Source organism: Chaetura pelagica, unplaced genomic scaffold (genome assembly GCF_000747805.2).
Source record: "Chaetura pelagica isolate M959 unplaced genomic scaffold, ChaPel_1.0 scaffold308, whole genome shotgun sequence".
Classification (NCBI taxonomy): Eukaryota; Metazoa; Chordata; class Aves; order Apodiformes; family Apodidae; genus Chaetura; species Chaetura pelagica.
The window spans coordinates 2360146-2379692 of record NW_009954442.1 but is presented as its reverse complement, the minus strand read 5'-3'; the positions used below and the strand labels follow the sequence as shown (position 1 = coordinate 2379692).

Genomic DNA, 19547 nt, shown 5'->3' with positions numbered 1-19547 from the left:
TGAAACATGACAGTCTAATGAAGGCATGCAGCAGTATTTTCATCTGTAATACGGTAGAATTCATTCTTAGTTTATTACCAGTGTTGACACAGCCAAGTGAGCACTGCACAAGCAAAAGGGATTGTAAAAAATTACCTCTAATTAAACTCTCTGTAACACTCATACAGTATTCTCATTTAGTCACCTTAGGCTACTATTTCAAACAGCAATTTTTGTAGACATAAGTTACCCTGAAAAAAAGCAGCAATTACAAATACCTTTCTCCTTGTTTTTTATACATTGCATTTACCTGTCTTCTTTTTCAGTAGCTTACAATCTATAAGCACAGGGAGCCTTTGTTTTCCAGCTAGCTGTGGCCAGGTTAAGTCAGCTCTGGCTCTTCCGTTTTTCTGGTTGAGTGTAACATTTCACACCATTACTAAGAGTCCTATAATTTAAAAAACAAATAAAGAAACAAACACAACAAAAAACTCCCAAACCAAAAACAACAGGTGTTTGGTTTTTTTCAGAGCCACTAAGCAGTAAGTATAACCACAGGACTAAACACCGGTAGTTATTTGCTTTCCTGTATACATTCTTCCCAATATTAATCCTTTTACATTTTCAGGTTTCATTTTCTGCTTTGCTCACTGCAATGGGGTAAGAAATAGTTTCACCCTTAATTTATTTAGTTGTAGTGTAGCACAAGCAGAAACATCTTAATGCATTATTCCACCCCTTGCAATATGAAGACTTGACTGGCAAAGGCTGGGCAGATGGACTAAAAGGTTCCCCATGTTTCCTTCTTCTTCTACAGCTGTTGGCTTGAGAGCCTGTTTTCAACTCAATGCAGCCCTTCCTGATTTTCAGGTGTATCGTGGCATTTCACACTGCTCACAGCGATTCAGTGCTGGGTGATTTAGAAAGGTGCAGCTATCACAATTCCATGGAGCTCCTTCAAAGTCTTCATCTCTTGGCTGAGTCCGTGGAGTCTGTTTGGAGCTGTTTTGGTGCTCTAAAAAAAAGCCAAAGGAAAACAAAGGATGATAGGAAAGATTATACTACTTGTTTGTCACCTCATTAGACACGCTATCCTAAAATTGAAGGGGAAACCCTCCCACTTAGGCAACATTAAAGGTCATCTGCTTAAGCATATCTAATTCAGTTTGTGAAACCTGAGTATTTGAAGTACTTAACTTCTGTGAAGAGTCACTTAACCATACTACATTAAAAATACAAAGAGCAGTCATCACTGAGGTCACTGACACTGCTAAAGGTTTAATAGCTCAAAAGGTACTGAAAAGTTTGTTACTGGCACTGCAACATCATTCTCTTAAGGAATGCTGTATGTAAACCTGTGAAGTCAGTCTATTACCAAATTCTGAATTCCAATAACCCTACTTTACCTCAACTGAAAGACTACTTTTAAATTAGTGCCTTCAAACAGAAGTCACATTTTCTGCATTTTTTTCCAGCATTTTTCTAGGCTGAAGAAAATACAATATAAAAATAAAACAGTAGGCCTGTTTCAAAACAAATTATTGTTTTTCTTCCTCATGGTTTTGCAACAGGGATGTGTGTATGTAAAGCAGGGCTTAAGTCTGTTTCCATTCATAAAATCAGTATGCATGTAAATCATACGTTAAGTTTTAACCCACAGAAAGACTCCGTTTTCCAATGATTCCTACCACCACTTGAAGACCTTAGGTTATCTACTAAAAGTGACAAATAATTCTAGAATGTGGAAACACAACATCTTACAAAATGTTAATATTCAAAACAACATTAGCACACATACCTAGAAGGTAAGGTTAAAATACCCATCTGCTAAACAAATATCTGTAGAACAGCTTAATTAAACGAGAACTTACGTTATAAAAAAGGACTGCAATTTGTAATTTAAAGTGCAGACACTGATGTCATCTGCTAAGAAATCTAGCAGATGGCTGATGACAAAGTTAGTGTAAATAGTACTTAGATTTGTCTTCAGAGACATATTTAAAGAAAATAAAAGTAACCGCCTTACTTAGATGCAAACCTTCTCCAGTCCAGAAGTTGAGTAGTCACATTAACAGAGCTTGACCTCAAGAAATTCCTTCTAAGCAAGTAGTGTGGGCACTAGACTGATTTCACCTTGACTGGCCAGATAGCAGCACAGAGCAGAACCTTGTCTGCCCATCCCTATCTGTCTGCCCGCACCTTCAACAGCTGGATATGATGGAAATGGAATTTTTAAGAAAATAAATATTATTTTGACAGTTCTGTGTTAAAAGCCAAGCTCAGAATACAGTACAACACCCCTAAAACTGATCTCTCATAAGCTGACAGACAAAATGAGGCAGGTAGCCATAAAAATTGTACAAATCCTTGTAAGACACTGTCTTGCCAATTGCCAAATAAAATAATTTATATCATGCAAGTTTTGCAGGTTATTTTGCTTTGAAAAAATAAATCCAATAGGCTAGTGTATTTAAGACATTCTCTTCAAGCATCATGAAGCAGCAGTGCCTTAAATCAACCACATAACCACTGCAATTTAACATTAATCCAGGCAGCTGCCTTCATGTTGCTACTCACCTGCTATTACTGTCTTTTCTGGACACTATCACCTATGCAAGGAACACGTCACAGTATTGTTGGTTTGGTTTGGTTTTTTAACCACAAGCAGTAGTTCTAGGCCTTCTCTTTCTTTTACATTTCCACATACCAAGCATTTAATTCTATTGAAGGGTAAAATAATTGCTTTGAAAGAGGGAGAAAAAATTCCTTATATGAATTAAAAAATTCAGCTACAAAAACTTTTGTGAAGTGCTTATAAGCAACTTGAAATTACTTCAAAATTTTTATTTTTGGAGAGACTACATGATTACTGATTCAGTAGAGTGACTTCTTTTTGTCCTGGATTGAGCCAGGACAAAGCCAATTTTCCTTTTTAATCTGCTCATAAGCTTTCTGTTGGTCAGGACCCCATTTAAAGTGTATGGTTTAATTGCCGATCCTGAGTCAAACCGTGACACTTTTCCACTAATCATTTTAGTACATTCTAGTTACAGTAAGAGGAGACAAAATATTATAAATCTTATCAAACATAACATTTTCAGTGAAAACACCACTGTCTTCTCTATATTAGAGCACCGGATCCTAGATTGGCTACTTCAAAAGAAAGATAGAAGGCATTAAAAAATTTCCACTAACATCTGAAACCATTATTTTAACAAATTTTGGGAAGGAAAAAAAAAAAGTCAGAATATACTTGAAGTAGGATCTGCCCTGAAATCACCAGTAGAACTACGGGCGTTTAGAGTGCTACTGAGCTCCACGGCCACTAGGTGTCTGCTGACGGTGAGCTGAGCCACTCCGGGTGTACTGACGCAATCTTCACTGGGCAAAAAGTGAAATTGAACACAGAGCTCCTGTGCTTCTGTAAAACTGAAGTGTCCTCAGCTGGATATGAATCCTAGACATTATACAATTAGCACAGAAAATTTCAAAAACGAGTAATGAACTTGTACAAGTGGCACACATTTCTTTAGACAGATGTGAGTAAATGTGTTCTGTCTTGCTCCTTAAAATGTCTGAAGCTCTTGCTGTGCTAAAACTTCAGGACTACTGTGAAATTCAAACTCTGCACAAGAGTAGATGAAGTGTGACGAGTCAAGTTAAAATAATATAAAAAATATAAATGCAAATTTTAAACAGCTGCTGTGACCAATACAACTTGCATAAAAGATCCCAACTAAACTATAAAACTGTAACAACATGCATTAGAAGACAGCCAAAAGCACCTGACAGAGCTTTTAACCTACAAGAACATAAAAAAGAATGTAATTAGGAAGCTCAAGTAAATGTGGAAATTTGTATATTTTCAATTCCTTTTCTAATAGTAAATAACAGTATTTACAAACAACATATTAACAAAATACTCATTTGCCTGAGGAAAACAAGTTGTAGCCAGGCTTACTGCACTTAAGTAACAATGTTCTGGCTTTGTTTCTATATATAAGAAAAGTTATAATAATTAGAATTGCATCCTGTCAGCAGAGGGTTTTGTTTTGTTTTAAAAAAAAAAAAAAAAAAAAAGCAAAAAGCTTTCTCAATCCAGATTAGATAAATCGATGCTTGTTCATTGACCTACCCTTTTTATATGGCTTTGGTGGCACAACAGGACCAGGCTCTATGTTATCATAGAAGTTACATGTGGCTTTCGGATCAAAGTTCCCTGTCAGAAAAGAAAAGCAAGCAAGTGTAACTCCAAGGCTATTTACATACCTATGCCAGTGATATGAATATCCAAAGGGTTCAGATTATAAAATCTTTTTATATCTTTATATATCTTTATATTATGACATTATATATTAGGCTTTTCCCGAGTAGTCTTTTGTCACATATTTTCAGTTTTGTGTAATTTTTAGCACACTAATCCCATTTTGAAAAACCACCTCCACTCAATGTTCTGTAGTGCTTTAAAAATATGTGAAAACAGAAATCATTCTGTGGGACACATTCTTGCTACAAAAGGAGAACTATGCATATTCTAATCTATTTGATTGTATTCATGTCAAGTGTCTGTTGCAGAAAGAGGATTTTTAAAGCATGAAGTAGGTTTCTGTTTGCCAACTTCTTGGTTGCAATCTCTAGTTCTGATTTGTATTAGTTGGTCAGAGCATTTGTCAGAAAACATAGAAAATTTAAGTAATGAACCTTCATTACAGGGTATTTTGTTTAAAAATTTGCTCTTGACCAAATCACTTTCTTGGGAATGTAATTTAACTTGGCCAACAGAAATACTTGCAAGTCAAGTTTATCAGGCTGCAACTGAAAGACACCAGTTGGAGGTGTTGATACTGATAATAGAAACAGAACTTTCAAGAGTCCAAGTGTCCACATTTAAACACATACTGTTTTAGAATCACAGAATCATTTTTACTGGAAAAGACCTTCCAAGTTCAAGCATAAACCCCAACACTGCCAAGTCCACCACTAAACCATATCCCTAAGCACCACATCTATATGTCTTTAATACCTCCAGAGGTGATGACTCCACCACTTCCCTGAGCAGCCTGTTCCACTGCCTGACAACCCTTTCGGTGAATAAATTTTTCCTAATATCCAATCTAAACCTCCCCTGGCATAACTTGAGGCTATTTCCTCTTATCCTATTTCTTGTTACTTGGGAGAAAGGATCAATACCCACTTGGCTCCTGGCTACAACCTCCTTTCAGTTGTAGAGAGTGATAAGGTCTCCCCTCAGCCTCCTCTTCTCCAGGCTAAACAACCCCAATTCCCTCCACTCCTCCTAAGACTTGTGCTCTAGACCCTTCACAAGCTTGGTTGCCCTTCTCTGAACATGCTCCAGCACCTCAATGTCTGTCCCTGCAGTGGGGGGGTCCAGATCTGAACATAAGGATTCAAGGTGTGGCCTCACCTAGAATGCCATTGGCCTTCTTGGCCCTACTTGGGCACACGGCTGGCTCATGATAAGCCAGCTGTTGACCAGCATTCTCACATCCTTTTCTGCTGGGCAGCTTTCCAGTCACTCTTCCCCCAGCCTATAGCGCTGCATGGGGTTGTTGTGACCCACGTGCAGGATCCGACACTTGGCCTTGTTGAACCTCATACGGTTGGCCCTGACACATTGATCCAGCCTGTCCAGGTTCCTCTGTAGAGCCTTCCCACCCTTCAAGGAGATCAAGACTCCTGCTCATATTTATATCACGCTTTTTAAAAACTGTTGTTTCTGTACCTCTAGATTGAAGGAGATCAACTTCTTTCAGTGTACAGTCAACATTTATCTGGAGCTGTCTGTTGAGGCTTCTCAATCTGGTCATTTCCTCAGGCTAGAGAGAAACAACCCAAAATAGTAATTGTGGGAAAGTCAGTCATTTATACGACATTACACAGATACAGCAATGTTATTTCTAACAGCTTTATTAGAAACAGTATAGGTAAGACACTGAAAAAAAATAGCTAAGATTTCACTCTGTCCTGTTACCCCAACCCAATCCCTCAAAAAACATTATTCTATGGACATTTGAGGAGGAAAACAAACCAAACCAACAAAAATGAACAAGTTACATAATATTAAAATTAATTAGTAAGAAGATATAGCTGATTAGATATGGTGAAAACCATGCACCTTAAAAAATTCTGCGTAAGTTCCTAACTTGCTATATGCTTTTACATTATCAGGAAATGGAATACGAGCTGCAGTTCACATTATTACTTGATTATAACTGAACAAAGTCAGAATTTTGTTTATTTGCACCATACTACAAAGCTCCAACATGCCAAACCTTCTAACCCAGTGTATTTATGTTGTTCAATACTGTAAGACAGTACCTAGTCTTAAAAGAATAATCAAGTATTTAAGTCCTATAGTTGCATATCATGAAGAAACCACAAGTTACTGGAATACAAAGTGTTCTTAATGCTAGCAGTGCTGATTACTAACATGTACGCAGGAATAACAATCCTATCCTACGATACATTCCAGCATCAAGTCACAAAATCACAGAACATTTCAGGTTGGAAGGGACCTCTGGAGGTCATCTGGCTAAATCCCTCTGCCCAGACAGCAGATGAATTTTGACCTTCTCAAAGGATGGAGACTCCACAACCACTCTGGGGCAACCTGTGCCAGTGTTCAGTAATGTACACAGTAAAATAAGTGGTTCCTGATGTTCAGAGGGCCCCCTGCTGTGTTTCAGTTTGTGCACATTGCCTCTGGTCCTGTCACTGGGCACCAGTGGAAAAAGCACCCTGCCTTCAGGTATTTATATACTTTTATAAGATTCCCCCTGAGCCTTCTCCAGGTTGAACAGCTCTGGCTCTTTCAGCCTGTCCTCACAGGAGAGCTCTTCAGTCCCTTCATCTTTGTGACTCTTCAGTGGATTCTCCAGTATGACCATGTTCCTCTTGTACTGAGGAGCCCACTCCTGGACACCATGCTCCAAGTGCAGCCTCACCAGTGCTGAATAAAAAAGGGAAAGCGGAACACTTCTCTCCTTGCAGACAACACTCCAAATGCAGCTCAGGATACCACTGGCCTTCTTTGTCACACTGCTGTCATATTCAGCTTGGTCCCCACCAGAACGACCCAGGGCCTTTTCTGCAAAACTGCCTTCCAGTTGGTTGGTCCTCAGTGCATGCAACTGTTCCTCCTCAAGAGCAAAACTTAGTACTCCCCTTTGCTGAATGGCATGAGCCTCCTGCCAGTCCATTTCTTCAGCTTTTTGAGGTCTCTCTTAATGGCAGCGCAGCTCTCCCAGTTTTGTGTCACTGAGGGTACACTGCTCCATCATCCTGCTCACAAAGGAAGATTTAAAAGGGATCAGACACAGTATTGATCCCTGCAGTACAGCGCTAGTTACTGGTCTCCAACCAGACATTGTGCCACTGATTACCACACCCTTGCCCTGGCTGTTCAGCCAGTTTTACATCTGCCTCACTGTCTGATCACCCAGCCCATAATTAATTTCCTTCTCTATGAAGATCTTACAAAAGACAATGTTGAAAAAGCCTTACTGAAGTCTACATAAACAAGAACCACTGCTCTCCCCTCGTGTACCAGGCCAGTCTTTTCAACCTAGAAGTTTATGGAATTGTTCAAGCTTGACTCCCCCTTGGTGAATCCATGCTGACCACTTCATTGTCCTTCATGTGCATGGAAATTGTGTCCAGGATTGTGTCTGCTCCATCACCTTCTCAGGTATCAAGCTGATGCTAACCAGCCTGTAAGTTCCCTGGGTCCTCCTTCTTGAACACAAGAGTGACATTTACTCTCCTCCAGTCTTCAGGCACTTCTCTCAAACACCATTATCAATCAAACACTATCTAGAGTGGCCTCACAACTACATCTGATAGCATCCTTAGCACTCATGGGTGTATCCCATCCAGGATCATGAACTCATGACTGCTTTGATTAAGTATTCCCTGACCTGATCTTCATCCACAAAGGGTATACCACCCTTACTCTAGATATTCCCCAGGGTCTCTGGGGAATGGCCTGTAAGGACTGAGACAAAGAAGGCATTCAGTATCTCAGCCTTTTCCATGTCCTATGTAGCCAAGTCTTGTTGGGCAAGGAGTACACATTTTTGCTAACCTTCCTTTTGCCATCTATGTATCAATCAAAGCCCCCTTTTTTTTTGCTTTTGATATCCCATGCCAGATTCAACTCCAGTTGGGCTTTGACTTTCCTAACCTCATCCTTCCACACTCAGACAGTGCCTCTGCATTCCAACCAGGAACATACCTGCCAAATACTTCCCTGAGACAGGTAAGACATACAGCAGACATGATAGTTAAGCAGCTAACACCCCTACTATGCCTTTCAGCCTACATCTCTATGCATTGTTTATATCAACACAGCAAGTCAGTCTGAACTGATTTGGCAACGACTGCACAAAGTGGAGGTTATTTTTCAGTCAGATTAATTTTCTTATCAGAGCCATACAGATGGTTTAGGCTTAGAGTCACTTGCAGGTGAAAGTCACACAGAGAGAAGAATCAACAAAGAAAAGAAGAGAGGTGTCAACAATTTGGGTCAATACTGCCACTGAAAGTTACTTGGCACATCCTGAACATACCAAATGGGAAAAAGATTGTCTAGGAGATGCAACTACTCAAACAACAAAATAACTCAATATAACAAAATGCCTTAAAAAAAAAAGTGGAACTTTGCTGCATGAACACCTAGCTGTATACGACAGCCTCTTTTTAACAGACATACACTCTTATAGGTTGTTATGAAAGTAACTACTCAGTTCTGTGATGCAGAAAAGCATATGTATACAAGTTTCAGAAATTCTGTTGTAAACATTAAGAACAAACATATCTGTTTCTTAAATTATAAGAACTGGCTTATGAAAACCCAAGAACGTACAAAAAATGTCTCCAAAGATTGAAGATTTTGTACCCCAAAAATATTTTTGTATAATATTTCATTTCATGAAAACATAAAAAAAAATAGGTTTGTATCTTGAATTAAAATACTAACAAATTGCTTACTGTTGGAATTGCAGTTGTACAGCTAACCCTCCGAAGCCGCCTCTGCATTAGATCATGCTCCATACCATTGACTTCGGCTTTCAGGCGTTCAAGCTCTTCTTTCTCAATCTTCAGTTCCTTTGCTAATCTCTCCATCCTTGCTCGTTGATGTAACAACAAGGCTAATATTTTACATGGAAGAAATAGTTACTAGCACACAAAAACCTGGAAAATTTAATTCTTAACTTATGCATAATATTCATGAGTGACCTTTCTGGAAAAAAAAAGTGATCATAAACATGCAGCCAAATATCAGTGTGAAGATGCTTTCATGCCAAATGAACTACAATTTAGAACAAAGTTAATCCAGAATAAAAACACATTTTAGACAGTAACTTGAAGTTGATATTACCATTTTGGTCAAAGCTTCTTTTTTTGCATTTGGTCTTTCTCGTCTCAAAAATACAAAGGCACCTGTACAAGGAGACAGCTTCTCAGGATGAAACAGCAACCTAGTTATATTAATACTGTACTGACAAAAAAAAAATATTAAAAAAATACAAAAAATACCAGAGGTAAAATCAGAAGGTAACGCATACTTCATATCCAGTGCTCCATAACAGCTGACACACAAGCCGTAAGACATTAGCCAAATGTCAGTCCTGAATTGTGGTTTTTTTCCCTGTTATTACAGATTATGCTATAATAACTTTAAGTAGCCTTAGCTTTTCAGAGAGTACTGTAATTCTCAATACTATCACTTCCCTAGTCCTCAAAGGCAAAACTATAGAAGTCTAATAAAACAGACTAGAGAAATCAGAAAACAGAAAGTGGAGGCAGCTCAGGTGCTTCCAAATCTTTAAGTCTACAACAGAACTGATTCGCTTGTCCTCTAACCTCTCACTGCTGTTAATAATTGACTTTTTTTTGTGATGGTACTGAAATTTATGACTCTCTGCCACAAGCTGATGTTGGGTCTCCCAGAATAGACAAAGAAAGACACAATTTTGAGTAGCTAGAAAATAATATTCAATTTCTGAAGTAAGAGCGTTTCTCATCATTTCACCATAATGCAAAACTGGTCAAGTTAATTAGTATGATGCTTAGCACTTTCTGACCTGGCCATTTTTACCCAATTGAAGTCTACTAGGACTGAGAAAAATGACAGCAGTTTGCTATAGGTATTCAGACAAGCACCCTGCTCCTGTAACAGTATTTCAGCAAACTGTTCAAATTTATGAAGACACTACAGAATCTGCAAAATGCTATTTAAAACAAAGCACTAGCCAGCACCTGCCTTCTTCTTCACCCCTATCCAACACATGCAAAGAAAAAACACATAATATCTTGAGAATATCTGCATACTAGCTACAATAAAAGTTAGAAAAGTAAATAACAATATGACAGAGCTTACTGGGATTAAAAAAAAAAACAACAAACAACTAAAATCCAGGAGCATGAAAATGTCACTGTTTTGTGGTGTTGTTTTTTTTTACTATGTCAGCCTTCTGTGGAAAAAAAAAAAAAAAAAAAAGAAAATGAAAAAGTAGCACTATAGTTTGGATTTTTTATGGACCCACCAATTCATGACCAAAGAATAAACACTGCAAATCCTATCCAAGAATATCAGATGTTTTTATAGTACAGGCACTAGTACTACTGAACAAAACTTCCCAATTTTCTGAAGTAACATTAAGTCAACTGAGTAGCTTAAGAGATCACAGAATTTTTAAAAAGCTGTAAGATATTCCACCTTGCCTTTGTGTGAGTCCTCCAATTCAACATCTGATATGACAACATTACATAACTTTGCATTATATTCTAATATAACTCATCAAACGTGACTCAAGCTACAACGAACAGTGGAAGTACAGACACTAGAAAGGATTTATGGTAATACTTTTCACCATGTTTCACATTCAAATGAAAATTAGACAAACTTGTTCCATCTATTAAGTTGTTAAATATACACTCTTTTTAGTTCTTTGTGGTAGTAAATAATATAGTGTTTATTCTTCTACAATTTATTTCTATCTAGAATCAGAGTGCAGCAATACCAAAGGCAGTGTAAGTCCCAGTTGTGGAAGCTATTGCCACAAAGGCAGATGTTCCAAAAAGCATATACAAACAAGTTTTATTGGTTTTGTTTTTCAAATACACAAAGCTATCAAATATATAAACACATTTCTACATTTCAGAATATGTTTTTCTCAGTTATGTGAAGCTACTTATAGTTGTCTCTCATAACTGAGAATCCTTCATGAAGCTGTAATAGAAACACTACCAAACAAAGCACATGGTCCTGGAGCTACAGACCTACTAGTACTTGTTCTCTGTACATAACATTGCTGCTGGGGTCTACCAGGTAGAGAACAGCTTTGTTGATGAGTTGGAATAGCTCAGAAGACACAAAGCAAAGTAAGAAAACAAGAACTCCAGGGCAGCATTATAACCATTATTTCAGCTCTCTAAAGTGAAAGGAAGGCTAGACAGAGCAAAGCAGAAACAGCCTCTTTTTAAAAAAAAACAAACAGAAGAAAAAGCAGACTTTTAAAATAATTGCTACTGACATGACTTGTCCAAATGCTCGCCGACGCATTCATCTGCTAAGTTTTAAATGTTTCAAATCTATAAAGCCCATTACTCTGATCAAAGTAATTTTCAGGTAAAGGTCAAATTTCACCATTTTTTAAAAATAAAATTACTTAATTCTGCATTTATACATGACATTAATACTACGTTCTATCTTTAAGTAGAACATACATCCTAAAATTTTTCTGCCAACCTGTTGCTTCTCTTTGAAAACTGTAAGTGGAAGAACTGAACTTTTGATTAAGTTCTTCAAAATAATTATTGTAATACCTTTCAAAACAACAATAAAAATATATTTGTATTGACACCCAAAGTACTTCTGGCTGCAATCCTACCTCTCCTCTTTTACTCTTAATACTCTTCAATCTAAAACAAATCTGATTCAAATTCCCTGAGGAAGTCAGTACTTCAGGTTTTATGAAGCATCCCCGAGTATGGAAAAAAAACCAAAGAAACAAAATCCACATGTAAATTTATGACAGTTTTTCAATGCAACATTTACAAAACGGCCACAGAGCATATGAACTTACTCTTCTTAGCTGCAGTGTTTACATTTAAGAAATCCCCCTAAGATCAAAATAATAGAAACTTTAAAAACCTGCAAAATTCATGTATTATACTGAAATTTGGTAAAAAAATGAGAAATCAGGACAAATGTTCTCATTAGATGATTTTTGGTGCTATTTCTGTTCTTCTCTGTACAAGTTCAAAAATCCTCAGTATGCACCAAAATCAAGATGAAAATGCATCTTACAATAAGCAGGATTAAACATTTACCTTGAGTGTAAGCGTAGTCATCTGATCCAGAACTAGAACTTCTCTGATACTTATGGCTCCCTTTTTCTCCTCCAGATCCTGGGATTACAGAAATAGGCTGAATAGGTTCTGGTGCTGCAGAACGCTCTTCTTGGTCCACTAAATTTAAAAGATTCTCAGTCGGTGCTCGACCTACTGTGATTTTAAAAATGGTTGGGTTTGGCTGAGATACCATTACCCGAGGAGACTGTGTTGGTGCACCTGTAGGTCCAGTTGGTTGAGTGTAGGTAATATATACTGGATTAACACTAAATGGAGGTTTGGGCTGACCTGACATACCTCTTGATGGAGAGCTTGAAGGAGGAGTAGTGGCTGTATACAGCTGGTGCTGGTTTCGTTGAGATGGTTGATTACTTATTGGTGAAGGACTTCTGTTCATTGCAGTCCCAGGTCTTTGTGGTGGCTCAACTGTAATTTCTATTTTATTCATGGAACCTTTGGATAAACTAGGTCCAGCAAAAGGAGGAAGATATGATACGCCTTGTTTTTGAAAAGTCTGGGATGCTTGCTGATACGGATGGGGTGGAACAGTTGAAGGACTAGGAGGCATGAAAACATGTGAACTCTGATGACCCAACTGAGGAGGCTGAACTTGGTGCTGAGGAGACCCAAAGGGAGAAGGACACTGGGATGCCGGTGGTGATCGAAAAGCTGACTGAGGGATCTGGGGTTGTTTAGGAGAATACTGAGAAGGTTGGTAGTTCTGTTGATGCGGATACACAGGTAGAGGACGGGGAGTATAATGTGGAACTGGGCCCTGTGGCGATGAATGCCACTGTGTATTCTGAGGAGTCTGTCGTCCTGAAGAACTTTGAGATGTTTGTCTTATATAAATAGACCCAGGAGTCCCATAAGGATTGCTTGGAATCTGTGGAAGAATTTGTAGAGCTCTGGGTACACTCTGTCCAGAGGGGAGGTTCTGTGATACTGTAACAGTAATGGGATTTGTACTGTACCGAGGTATGTGCATATATGTGGGAGGAGGGCCTTGCATAGCAGACGTGTTCATTCCTGGTTGTATGGAAGATGGCTGTGGAGGAGGAGTAGCTGCATTTCTATTCTGGTCATTCATGAAAAATGGATTGTAACTAGGAGAAGCTGCCACAACAGCAGGAGCAGAATGTGGTTCTTGAACTAAGCATATCAGCTGTTTACCTGCTGTGCGTTGTGGATCAATATGTCCATCGCTTGAACTGTGTACCAGTGTACGACCACCATTAAGTTGAGCTCCATCCCCTGCATGATAGCTGGTATGAGGATGAATACCCAGATTAATGTGCAAAAGGCTATTTCTATTCATTCTGGTGTCATCAGGGCTATGGTACTCCATATATAAGTATTTGTTGCTCTCTTGTGCAAGGGCTCGACAACAGGCATCCAGGTTGTTGTTGTTCTAGAAGTAAGAATTGACACCTATTATTATCAAACATCAAAAGAAAAAGCCACTACTCAGTGTTCAACAAGCATTCAACTGAAGCTGCAATCCAGCCTAGCTTAAGCACAACTAGGGATAACATTTCAAAGACATGAATTTTCAAATACAGGTAATGCCTACTAGGTCATAGTAGGCAAGTACTACATAGCTCACACTGTATCTAGTAAAATGCTATCATAACACTAGCTACAGTATCACATACTAAAAAAAAAAAAAAATAATAAAAAAAAATCAATTCCATTTTTGGGGAAAGCAATGCTTAGAACTCTAGGCATCTTCTGCAAAGAACACGTAAATACACTTAACTACATCTAATAACAACACAAAATTAAACTAGATCAAAATCACAAACTCTGGAAAGTCAAAACTAGAATACAGATGATATTTTAATGCCTGAGTGTCTACTATTTTCACCTTTATTTTACTGTTTACCTAAGTTTTTCTCTTTAATGAAAAGTTTTAAAGCCCAGTATTTTAAACAAGCTTCTCTTGGTAAAACAAAATCTGGTGCCTCAAAAATGAAGTCAGAATAAGTATTGCTTGAAAAAGTACTGGCAATTCCAGTTCTAGTTTTGTTAAAAGAACAATACAAATTATAGCTTTTCCAAAAGTATGTCAGCAAAACAGTGCCAAGCGCTTTGCAGAAATTCAGGTAGATGATGTCAGTTGCTATTATCTTGTCTGCCAATGATGTGACCCCATCAGAAAAGGCCACCAAATTTGTCACACATGAGTCAGTCTCACCTCTGTGCCCAAGTAAGATCATGCATTAGATCCTCCTGAAGGCTCTGCTAAGGCATGTGGATAACAAAGGGGTTAAAGGTGATGGCCATCACATCTTCACCAAGGGCAAATCCTGCCTGACTAATGGGGTCATGGCATCGGTGGAAAAAGGCAGAGCAACTGACGTCATCTATCTGGAGCTGCGCAAAGCCTTTGACACTGTCCCGTATAACATCATGGTATCGAAACTGGAACGATAAAGATTTGATGGATGGACTACCTGTTGGGTAAAGAACTGGCTGGATGGTTGCAGTCAAAGAGCGGTAATCAGGAGCTCAATGTCCAAATGGAGACCTGTGAGGAGTGGTGTTCCCCAAGGGTCAATACTTGGACGGGTGCTATTTAACATCTTTGTTGAGGATATGGATAGTGGCATTGAGTGCACCCTCAGCAAGTTTGCTGATGACACCAAAGTGTGTGGTGAGGTCTACACACTGGCAGAAAGGGATGCCACTCAGAGGGACCTTGGCAGGCTTGAAAAACAGGCTCGTGCAAACTCCATTAAATTCAACCAGGCCAAGTGCAAGGTCCTGCACCTGGGTAGGGGCAATGGCAAGCACAAATACAGGTTGGGTGGAGAATGGATTGTAAACAGTCTGGAGGAGAAGGATTCAGGGGTGATGCTGGACAAGAAGCTCAACATGAGGTGGCAATTTGGGCTTGCAGCCCAGAAAGCCAACCGTGTCCTGGGCTGCATCAAAAGCAGCATAGCCAGCAGGTCAAGGGAGGTGATTTTCCCCCTTTACTCAGTTCTCATGAGACCCCACCTGGAGTACTGTGTCCAATGCTGGGGCCTCCAACATTAGAAGGACATGGAGCTTATGAAGAAAGTCCAGAGAAGGGCCATGAAGGTGAGGGCTGGAGGACCTCCCCTACAAAGACAGGCTGAGCAAATTGAGGCTGTCCCATCTGGAGAAGAGAAGGCTCTGAAGAGACCTTACAGCAGTCTTCCAGTACCTGAAGGGGGCCTACAGGAAAGCTGGGGAGGGACTTTTTTCAAGGGCTTGTAGTGAGAGGACAAGGTGTAATGGTTCAAAACTGGAAGAGGGGAGATTTAGATTAGACATTAGGAGGAAATTCTTTAGTGTGAGGGTGGTGAGACACTGCAACAGGTTGCCCAGGGAAGTTGTGGAAGCCCCATCTCTGGCAGTGTTCAAGACCAGGTTGAATGGGGCTCTGAGCAACCTGATCTAGTGGGAGATGTCCCTGACCATGCAGGGGGGTTGGAACTAAATGATCTTTAAGGTTTCTTCCAACCATTTTATGATTCTATAATTTTCTCTTGGTGAAACCATGCTGATTGCCACCAAACACCTTCTTATTTTCCATGTGCCTTAGCAGAGCCTTCCGGAGAATCTACTCCATGATCCTGCCAGGCACAGAGCTGAAACTGACTTGTCTGTAGTTCCCCAGTTCTTTTTTTCCCTTTTTGAAAACAAGGGTTCTGTTTCCCCTTTTACAGACAGTGGGAATTTCAATGGATTGCCATGACTTTTCAAATATGATGGAAAGTGGCTTTGCAACTTTCTCCACTAGTTCCCTCAGGACCTGCAGATAGATGTCATTAGGTCTCATGGATTTGTGCATCTTCAGGTTCTTTAGGTAGTCTGAACATCCTTGTCTCCTACACCGGGCAGATACTCCATCTCCTGCCTTTGCCTTCTGCAACTTGGGTGGTGTGGCTACAGCCCTTGCTGGGGAAGGCTGAGGCAAAAAAGTTGTTCAGTACCTCAGCTTTCTCCATATCCCACATGACCAGGTCTCCTGTTTTCCCACATTTTCCCTAGTCTTCCTTTTATTACTGACATACCTGCCAAAGTTTTTACTGTTACCCTTGATGTCTGTGGCCAGATTTAGTCCTATCTGGGCCTCAGCTTTCCTAACCTGACCCCTGAATACTCAGACAACTTCTTTGTATTCCTTCCAGGCTACCTGTCCTTGCCTCCACCCTCATCTAGCCCTTAGCACCCTTAGTAACATGTGATCCAAAACTGATACCTTCTGTGACATACAGCACCTCCTGCCAGAACAAGTATGTGCATACTTACATATACACACAAACACCTCCACCTTCCTCAGTGTGTTAAGACTACCATTCTAAGGAATAAACATTGATAATGGCTTCACTTCTATCTAAAACATTATCCCTATATAAAGTTTGTATATATATTAACAGTCATGTGGCCTTGCAATACAATTTTCAGCAGCCTACTCGGTTGAAAAGTCAGTTACATTTATTTTCTAAAGGACTGATACCTACTCAGTCTTAATATTAAAGTGAAGATGACTGTCCCAAAATTTCAAATTATTTCACTATTGGACCAACACACATACTCAGCATCTTCTCAGATGAAGACTTGCTACTGAGCATGACAGAAGAATTCAGCACTTAATTATGTTCAGCTCTCACTCTATGTATACTTTTCCCTGACTACTTCCCTTTCATGTCAAGTGCCCCTTCTAGATCCCAGGGGTCAATCAGAACATCCAGATGTATCACAGAAAGATTTAGAACCAGAAGATGTGGGAATCAGACCTTGTAATAACAACCATCACCACAGTGCCAAGACAATCTCAAAAAAGTTAACTGCTACTATCAGACAATGGCAATTAATTGGTATGGTTCAGAAGACACATAATGCAAAAATTACAGCCACAGCTGTAAATAAAGCTACTTTTCTGCCAGGGTACAGGCAGGATGCAAATACAGCTTTGCTACATTCATACACAGCAGTTTATCACATTAGGTTCCACCTTAGCCACAGTCACAAAAGGCCAAAACAGGTATTACATGTTTCTATTCCCCTCTTGAACCTTCCCATTAATGGAAGGTATTCCCAGATGATAACGACTTCAAAAAATGATTATGTGCAATTACTATTACTTCCAATTTGTGATTAAGGTGGAAGGAAGACATGGAAAGTGGGGGGGTCAGAAACTGCCACCTGACTTGGGAAACCGAAGTAAAAAAGAAGCCTTTGGACAGCTGTGGCACAAAGTTGCCATGAAGACAGAAGACTTTTAGATTCTCAGCTAAAGACAGTTTCGCATCCTGGAAGAATGAGTCCTAGTCTGTTAAAATCTCCTCCAGTATATACATGTTTTTTATGTAGCCATCATCAACAATAATCCCATTAACCACTTTCCTTATTTCTTGTTTGTGTAGTCAAAAGTCATGTAGACGAGGAAAAACAGACAGCAGAAACCCACCCACAAACACAAGTGAGGAATGATAAAAATCTTCGTACATGAAAGACAGGATAAATATGCAAGTAGTGGAGTCTTTCACCCTTTCAAAATAAAACCAGAAGAATGAAAATTATGCTGCATGTATACTACTAAAAATAATTTTCATACTACCAAAATAAAATACACAGATTCTTAAAAACTCTTTACCATACCTGAAGCATGCACTGAGATACCACTCCTTCAGGTATCTCAGGGAAACGTTGTCGGAGATCATGGAGTACCTGCACATCGAGTTGTTGACTGCTCTGCGCCATGCCAGATTGATGATGTTCCAGATTACCAAAAAATGGAAGTCAACAGGCCTTCCGATGGTTATGGTCTTCTGAGGCTTCTGGCATTTTCTGTAAGAAAGAAAACACAATCAATTGTCTTTTAAGCCATCACAACAGCTTTTCTTGCTTCCCCAGGTGCATGTGTATAGAATTATCATTTTTCATTTTTAGATCTAGATATCAAGAGAGATAATGGCTTAAACAAAAGGGTGGAGATAATCTGTCTCAAATTCTTAGTATTAAAACAATATGTCACAGGTATGTCTACATGACATTTTACTGGAATGTGCTAATTCAAGTCTTTACACTGTCCCATTGTGGTACCATGTAGGCATAACTTTGATTAATCTGACCTGCATAAAAATGAAGCACTATATATTTACTTCTGGTGAAATTCTAAAGAGTTTGTAGAAAAGTCTGAAGTTATCACAAAGAATGCATGTATTAGTGATTTACAACATGCTAGAAATAATAGGCTGGAAAACTAAGTAGCACAATTATAAAAAAATACTCCTCTAGTAATAGGGCTTAAACTCTTTCCTCTTAAAATCTCTATAAAACCAAGAAGTTAGAAGCGATTTTTGTAAAACATAAGAGTTAAACACAATTTAGAGAGTCCTTTTATTTCTATTTAAGAGATGGCTTAAATCTAATTAAGACTTTTGTAAAACACCTATTGTATTCATATTAACATGATTAGTGACAAAAAAAATCAACCCAAACCTCTATTAATTTCAGGTTTAGTGAATTTAACAGCAAAAAGATTCTATCTGAACTTCAATGCCTAAGGACTACTAGAAGGCAAACACAGTCTGAATCAACAAATTATTATCTCACTTGTGACTCATGATCACAGCAGCAATCAAAAGGTAGCTGAAGTCTAAGAAAAGATTCACAAAGACTTTGCATGAAGGTTATGAATGACACAGCTCCTGTAACACATCTATTCTTAATAGGCTTCAAATGCCTTTCCAACATTACTACTTACCTGAATTCTTAACTGCAGAGAATGTAGTGATATGTTAAAAAATGGAACTGAAATTCAGATACCAGTGAAGTTGGGTGTTCAAGTAACAGCTATATTAACTACTCAAAAGTTCCAAATTTAAATTGTGCTTATCTCAACCAATTCTGGGTGACACATACTGTAGGTACTCCAGTCAGCTTTCACTTGTTAGCTGAATTTCTTACAGCTGTCTAGAGAAGTACAACAGATCAACACACACACATGCACACCTTTAGGCACAATAAACTGCATCTGAAAAGGGGTAAACAACAATCACCACAACAAAAACAAGTCCACTTCACCATCTGGTTACTTGGGATGTGGACAGCTCTTAACTGACATTAGCGTTTATTAAATAATTAATATGCTTACAGGATAGGGCTGCTCTTTGTCATATCTGATACATTCTAGTATCCAGTATCTGTCA

The 19547-nt window shown here is 38.9% G+C and overlaps 1 protein-coding gene across 1 annotated transcript; it reads right to left on the bottom strand.

The window, feature by feature from the left end:
- Positions 1-499: 499 nt before the first annotated feature.
- On the bottom strand, positions 500-18096 carry TAB3 (TGF-beta activated kinase 1/MAP3K7 binding protein 3). The gene is made up of 6 exons (XM_010004482.1): positions 17995-18096; positions 12337-13768; positions 8989-9149; positions 5723-5816; positions 4115-4198; positions 500-994 (listed from the first exon to the last, which is right to left on the bottom strand). The coding sequence occupies exons 1-6, from the start codon at positions 18094-18096 to the stop codon at positions 846-848; spliced, it is 2022 nt and encodes a 673-aa protein (XP_010002784.1). The 3' UTR covers positions 500-845.
- Positions 18097-19547: the final 1451 nt, after the last annotated feature.

Bases quoted from the DNA above. Each gene is read 5' to 3' on its own strand.
- TAB3 (XM_010004482.1), bottom strand. From the start codon at position 18,096: ATGGCGCAGAGCAGTCAACAACTCGATGTGCAGGTACTCCATGATCTC. The intron at 4,199-5,722 runs GTACAGAAACAA...CTTTTCTGACAG, and splicing joins TGATCTCCTTCAATCTAGAG to GGAACTTTGATCCGAAAGCC. The intron at 995-4,114 runs GTAGGTCAATGA...GCTTTTTTTTAG, and splicing joins ACCAAAGCCATATAAAAAGG to AGCACCAAAACAGCTCCAAA.